General features: G+C 49.1%; 1 protein-coding gene across 1 annotated transcript in view; it reads left to right on the top strand.

Moving 5' to 3' along the window:
- Positions 1-6,814, top strand: part of LOC122550337 (ubiquitin carboxyl-terminal hydrolase CYLD-like) — an 86,851-nt gene that overhangs the window by 73,258 nt on the left and 6,779 nt on the right. Inside the window, exons 16-17 of the mRNA XM_043691064.1 lie at positions 1,941-2,049; positions 3,096-3,214. Coding sequence (XP_043546999.1) covers positions 1,941-2,049; positions 3,096-3,214 — 228 coding nt within the window. The remainder of the gene's footprint in view (positions 1-1,940; positions 2,050-3,095; positions 3,215-6,814) is intronic.

The following is a 6,814-nucleotide window of genomic DNA, read 5'->3' as shown; positions in this document are numbered from 1 at the left end:
CAGATGATGCCAGGCCTGAAGGAGTTAGGTCACGACGCTGGGTTCTGTCCATCGGGAGGAATAGGGACAGGAGAAGGCCATTCGGCCTGTGCTCGGTTGCCATTCGATAGGATCATGGCTGATCCAACATTCCACGCGTTCACTTTCCAGCATCATCCCGCCCCCCTGCCCCCGCGCACACACTCCCACCCTGGGGAAAGAGGGGCTGAGGCTGGAAACCAATTACAATTTTCAAGCCTTAGACAATGGCTGGGCTGACCCAGGACTAGTGGAATGAGGGGGATCTTGTCGACATCAGGACATTTGGCAAAAATGCCAAATTTCAAACATTTATCCCCTTGAAGGAAAGTTCCTCGATTAGTTGGAAAGTTGGCTCTGATTGGTTGCAGCTTGCCTGAATGGGGCTCTGTTTGCCCAATGAGACAGTGTCAGCTTGAAAAGCCTCTGATACCTTCGCTGGGTTCCATGAGAGAGACGTGTGTATGTGCGTGTGTGCACACTTGATTAGATTAGATTGCCTACAGTGTGGAAAAAGTCCCTTTGACCCAACAAGTCCACACCGACCCTCCGAAGAGTAACCCACTGAGACCCATTTCCCTCTGACTAATGCACCTAACACTACGGGCAATTTTAGCATGGCCAATTCACTTGACCTGCATTGGATTGTGGGAGGAAACTAGAGCACCTGGAGGAAACTCACGCAGACACGGGGAGAATTCGAACCTGGGTCCCTGGCGCTGAGAGGCAGCAGTACTAACCACTGAACCACCATGCTGCTCTTCACTCTAACCTCCTGTCCCTTGTACGTTTCTGATAAGCGGATGATATGTTTGCTGTCTGCAACGGCAGTAAGGATATAGGGCTGTGACAGGGAGACATGTTTTCACCCAGAGAGTGGGGAGCCTGTGCAAACCTCTGCCACAGAAAGCAGTTGGGGCCAAAATCATTGAATGTTTTCCGGAAGGATTCGGGTGTAACTCTTAGAGATAAACCGTATCAGGGGAGGAAGCAGGAACCGGGGTCTGAGTTGGATGATTGGCCATGATCATATTGAAGGGCAGAACAGGTTTGAAAGGTTGAATGGCCTACACTTGCTGCTATTTTCAGTATTTGTTTGGACATCCCGATAGGCTCTATCCTGCTCTCCAATTCCCCGCTTGAAGGGAGTCGAATGAGCTTCCCGCCTTCCATGTCCCGAGGTGAGAAATCAGCCAGCAACGTTCCATGGGTAAGGAAAGTGGGAATGATTTTCCGGGCTGGTGTGGTGACTGCACTGTACATCCCAAAGGCTGGTGGCCTGTGCCAAACAGATCTCATTGACTGTTTGCAAAAATCTAACCTGTACTTGCAGTACTCTCAGCACTGGGTGTGATTCTGCACTGGGACAGCATTTACCAGATAATCCGGAGTGTGTGAAGAATTTCCCTGAGAACCAATTTTAAGATTGGTAGCGACCTGACCAATCAGAGTAACCCACGTGATTTAAAATGTCAGCAAAGGTCGGTAATTAACTGTCAGTGAACTTTGCCCTGGAGAGCTCACCTAGCAATGTCCTGCCCAATCCGTCAGTAACCTGCTCCCATTCTTGTGAAGTGTCCTGATGAGTCCAGGACCAACCCCTCCATCGATTCCACCTCTCTCCTCCGCAGGATTCCAAACTCTGGTGGATTTTTGTGAAGGAGCCACGGTTGGGTGGATGGAGATATGAGACAGCACAGATGGCTGAATGACCCACCCCCCTGTTTCCGTGAAACCTGTGGGTTTTACAGAGTTCACGTGAATCCTGTGTTTCCGTGTCCTGCTCCTTTGCTAATGAAGCCCAGGATGGTGTGTTGTGTTTTAATGACCGTCCGTTCGAGTTGTTCTGATGACTCTGACGGTTTGTCTCGGTCTGTCTCTCGCCCTCTTTAATACGTATCCCTCTTTTTTTCCCCCCCCAGGTCCCATCGTGTCTCATCGTACAGATGCCTCGCTTCGGGAAGAATTACAAAATGTTTGAGAAAATCATTCCATCTCTGGAGCTGGATATCACGGACCTGCTGTGGGACAGTAGGTGGGGGTGGGGAATGTGGGGGAGGGAGCGATGCAGGAGGGGAGAACTGGACGGGGCTATGGGACAGTGGGGGAGAAAGGGAGACAGTTTACGGGCAGATTCCGGTCCCTGTTTGGCATGTGGTCGCTCTCTCCACTCTCCTCCGCAGTGAAGGTCTTTGGGGGGACCTTACAGAGTGTGAGAGAGTTGGAGAGTCATAGAGCACGGACACAGACCCTTGGGTCCAACCAGTCCATTCCGAACAAAATCCCAAACTAAACTAGTGCCGCCCCTGCTCCTGACCCCTATCCTTCCAAACCTTTCCTATTCATGAACTTATCCGAATGTCTGTCATCGGTTATAACTGCCCCCACATCCACCGCCTTCCTTTCCCTTTCCCAGAATTGAAATCCCCAGTGTGACACCAACACATTGGTTGGTGAGACCAGATTCGTGTGAAGAAGGTGGGTTCCATTCAGCCCATTGAGCCTAGTACTGCCCTCCCTGCGTCCACAAGCAGTCCACTCGACTCACACAGCCCCTGCAGGTTTCATTCCCTCCCAAAACCATCGTCTTAGCGATCTACCGCATGGGAAAACACCCTTCAGCCCATCTACCACCTCCCTATCCTAATCCCCATTTCCAACACCTGGCCCACAGCTTTGCCATTGTAACTGCACGTCTACACAACTCTCCTACGTGTGCAGGCCGACCCACCCTGCCTCCTCTAAACCTCCTCTCTCTTCCACCCTACCCCCCCCACCCAACCAACCCCTGTCTGGAGAAATAATAAGGTCATAAGAACCAGGAGGAGGCCATTCAGCCCCTCGAGTCTGCTTGTGTCCTTCAATACCATCATGGCTCATTCCCCTCAGCCTCAACTCCACTTTCCCGTAAACCTGCAACGCCCGAATTAAAAATGGTGGATACTCAGGGTCACACGATACCCATGTCTAATATCCCTCTCTGTGGGCCAGCCACAGTGTCCAGGCTCTGGGAGTAGAATTCTGATCGGATTTCCCTCATGACTAGGACTGGTCTGAATGTTTTGCCATTCCTGCAGGTCCCAGGGAATGCTGCCTGTGCGGAGATCTGGCCACTCAGGAATGTGAGGAGTGCTTCAAGGACAAAGTGTTCTCGAAAACGGGACTCAAGCAATTCTGTGACATCTGCTGGCACCAGGTACCTCTGTGTGTCTCTGATCTACTCGACCCAGGTCTGTTTGGGATGGTGTGTGCTCCATGTTTCTGCTCTCCTTATCCTGCTAGAATCACAGAATCATTACGGAATCACTACAGGACAGCAGGAGGCCATTCAGCCCATCATATGTGCATCAGATAGTTTAGGGATTTGGAAGGTGCTGTCCGAGGATCTTTGGTGAATTTCTACAGTGCATCTTTTAAATAGTACACACTGCTGCTACTGAGCGTCGGTGGGGGAAGAAGTGAATGGCACCACATCCACAATCAAGTGGGAGCTGCTTTGTCCCTGGATGGCGTCAAGCTTCTTGAGTGTTGTTGGGGCTGCCCCCATCCAGGCAACTGGGGAGGATTCCATCACACTCCTGACTTGTGCCTTGTAGATGGTGGACAGACTTTTGAGAGTCAGGAGGGGAGTTACTTGCCACAGTATTCCTAGCTGCTGACCTGCTCTGGTAGCCACTGTGTTTATGTGGCAAGTCCAGTTGAGTTTCTGGTCAATGGTAACCCCCAGGATGTTGACAGTGGGGGATCCAATGATGGTAGCACCATTGAATGTCAAGGGGTGATGGTTAGATTGTCTCTTATGGTCATAGCCTGGTATTTGCATGTTGTGAATACTACTTGCCACTTTTACAGACCAAGCCTGGATATTGTCCAGATCATTTTGTATGTTGTTAAAAATCACACAACACCAGGTTATAGTCCAACAGGTCTATTTGGAAGCACTAGCTTTCGGAGCGCTGCTCCTTCATCAGGTAGGTGTGAACTTGAACTGCTTCAGTGTCTGGGGAGTTGTGAATGGTGCTGAACTTTGTGTAGTCATCAGCGAACATCCCCACTTCTGACCTTTTGTTGGAGAGAAAGTCATTGATGAAGCAGCTGAAGATGGTTGGGCTTAGGACACCACCCTGAGGGAATTCCTGTAGAGATGTCCTGGAGCTGAGACTCCCAGACTGTCGGTCAGTGAAACTGGGGGTAGGGGCTGGGCTTACCAGGAGATTTCTACCTTGCATTCTGTCCCCTCGGTCATCAGTGTGGAATACTCTGTGTCGGATGAAATAGAATGTCCGCAGCAAACGTCACCACACCCAGAATGGTGACCGCTCCCCAGTTAAAGCACCATGTCTCTCCCAGTGGAAAAATACAGTGACTCCAGGGAGGAGAGTTGTAGTGTGCAAAAAAACATTTCTCCTGAAACATTCCCTTTGAAGGGCAGTTAGATCATAAACATTGATGGACAAGGACAGCAGATACAACACCACCACTTCCAAGCCACCCGCCATCCTGACTTGGAAAATATGCCTGTTCCTTCACTGTCCCTGGGTCAAAATCCTGGAATTCCCTCCCTAAGGGCATTGGGGGTCAACCCACAGCAGGTGGACAGCAGCAGTTCAAGAAGGCAGCTCACCCCCACCTTCTCAAAGGGGCAACGAGGAACAGGCAATAAATGCTGGACCCAGCCAGCGATGACCACATCCCACAGGTAAATAAAAATAAAATGCAGAGGAAGCTAGTTAAATAAGACCAATGAGAGCCAGTCATGGACCTTCGGAGCAACACCGTTTTGAGTTGTGCTGATATTGGAGGGGGATGCAGAGGAGGGTTACAAGAATGCTCCTGGGGATGAAGGGTTTGACATAGTCTCTATCCGATAGAGTTTAGAAAGATGAGAGGGAGTAATCTAATTGGAACATAAACACCGAGAGGCCTGGATAGAGTGGACGTGGAGAAAGTGGTTCCTTGAGTAGGAGAGACTAGGACCTGAGGGCACAGCCTCTGAGCGAAGGGCTGACTCTTTACAACAGAGACGATAAAATTCTTCAGCTGGGGGGGGTGCAGGGGTGAATCTGTGGAACTTAATGTCACAGAGGGCTGTGGAAGCCAAGACATTGAGCGCATCCGGATTCTCTCACAAACTGAGCCCGAAGGTGATGTGGCAAAGCACAGGCTGGAGAAATATTTCCCTTCATTTTCGCCTGGAAGTGGGGTAGAAGCAGGTTCGAGCGAGGCACTCGAGAGGATGGTTGATTGGGATAGAATTGGTGGGAGGAGATATGGGCAGATTGGTCTTGGGTGATAGAACAGGCCCAACAGGCCGATTGGCCACTGTAACAATTAAGTCATTCTACGAGATTCTTCGAATGTTCCAAAATAATGTTAAATTGTAGTCGTGTTTTTTTCTGATGGCGTAAGCAACGAGCCATTCCTGTGCACAGCAGGATCCCACACTAACCAGTGTGATCATCATCAGACCAATAGGGCAATAATCTGCTGACACATGTGGGGCTGGGGCGCCCCCTCTCTCTCTCTCTCTCTCTCTCTCTCTCTCTCTCTCTGTCTGTGTCTCTGTCTGTGTCTCTCTCTGTCTCTCTCTCTCTCCCTCTGTGTCTCTCTCCCTCTCTCCCTCTGTGTGTGCATCTGTCTCTCCCTTTCTGTCTCTCTCTCTCTCTCTCCCTCTCTGTCTCCTGGTCAGAAGTCACATGACACCTTTTGGAGCACTGCTCCTTGGTCAGGTGAAGAGATGAAGGAGCAGTGCTCTGAAAGCTTGTGACTTCAAACAAACCTATTGGATTATAACCTGGTGTCATGTGACTTCTGACCTTGTCCACCCCATTCCACACCAGCGCCTCTACATCATCTCTGTCTTCTGCCTGCCTTTGGTCTATTTCCCTTTAAACCTTTGGTTAACAAACATTTATCTATCTCAGGTTTAAAATTGACATTTGATCCAGCATCCACTGCTATTCTCACCCTTTGTTAATGAGGTGAGTTTGAATGAGATACAGTGAGAAAACTCACTAGGACTCGAGGCAGAAATCCCTCTAAAAAACTCAAAGCAACTCAGACTTAGCCTAAAAGAAAATGAGATTCAGCCCTCTAGATACTTTCTGACCTGTTGAGTATTTCCAAAACTTCCTGTTTTTATTTCAGATTTGTAGCATCTGTAGGACATCACTTTTGCAAAGAATATAAGAGCTGGAGGAATCCATGATATGAATTAGGCCGCAGCAGGAGTACTGTGTGCAGTTCTGGTCGCTGTGCTATTGGAAAGATGTGATTGCATGAGACAGGCTAGAGGAGGTTTATGCAATGATTTTCTGTGGGCCAGTGCATTGTTATAATGAGTCATAGAGTCATAGAGATGTACAGCACGGAAATAGACCCTTAGGCCTAACTCGCCCATGCCAACCAGATATCCCAACCTAACCTAGTCCCACTTGCCAGCATTTGACCCATATCCCCTCAAATCCTTCCTATTCATATACTCATCCAGATGCCTTTTAAATGGAAAGGTTGAAAGTTGGATCAGCAAAGGCTGAGGTGAGACTTCATTAAAGTGCATAGAATTGAAAAGGGTCTAGTTAGAGTGTTTAATGTGACTCTTCACTGCCCTCTGGGATGACCCTCATGTCAGGGGCACATTAGGGATGGGAAATAAGTGCTTGCCTAACCAGCAACGCCCTCATCTAAAGAATGAATTTAAAAACTCTATCCTGATTGTTTGAAGACTCTGTAACCAAGTGATATGGATTTTGATTTTGACCTAGAAGGTTTGGGTGGGAATCCTGTCACTCAGAGA

The sequence above is a fragment of the Chiloscyllium plagiosum genome, chromosome 5, assembly GCF_004010195.1.
Source record: "Chiloscyllium plagiosum isolate BGI_BamShark_2017 chromosome 5, ASM401019v2, whole genome shotgun sequence".
Taxonomy (NCBI): Eukaryota; Metazoa; Chordata; class Chondrichthyes; order Orectolobiformes; family Hemiscylliidae; genus Chiloscyllium; species Chiloscyllium plagiosum.
The sequence above is the reverse complement of the archived record's forward strand: the minus strand, read 5'-3'. Positions and strand labels throughout refer to the sequence as shown.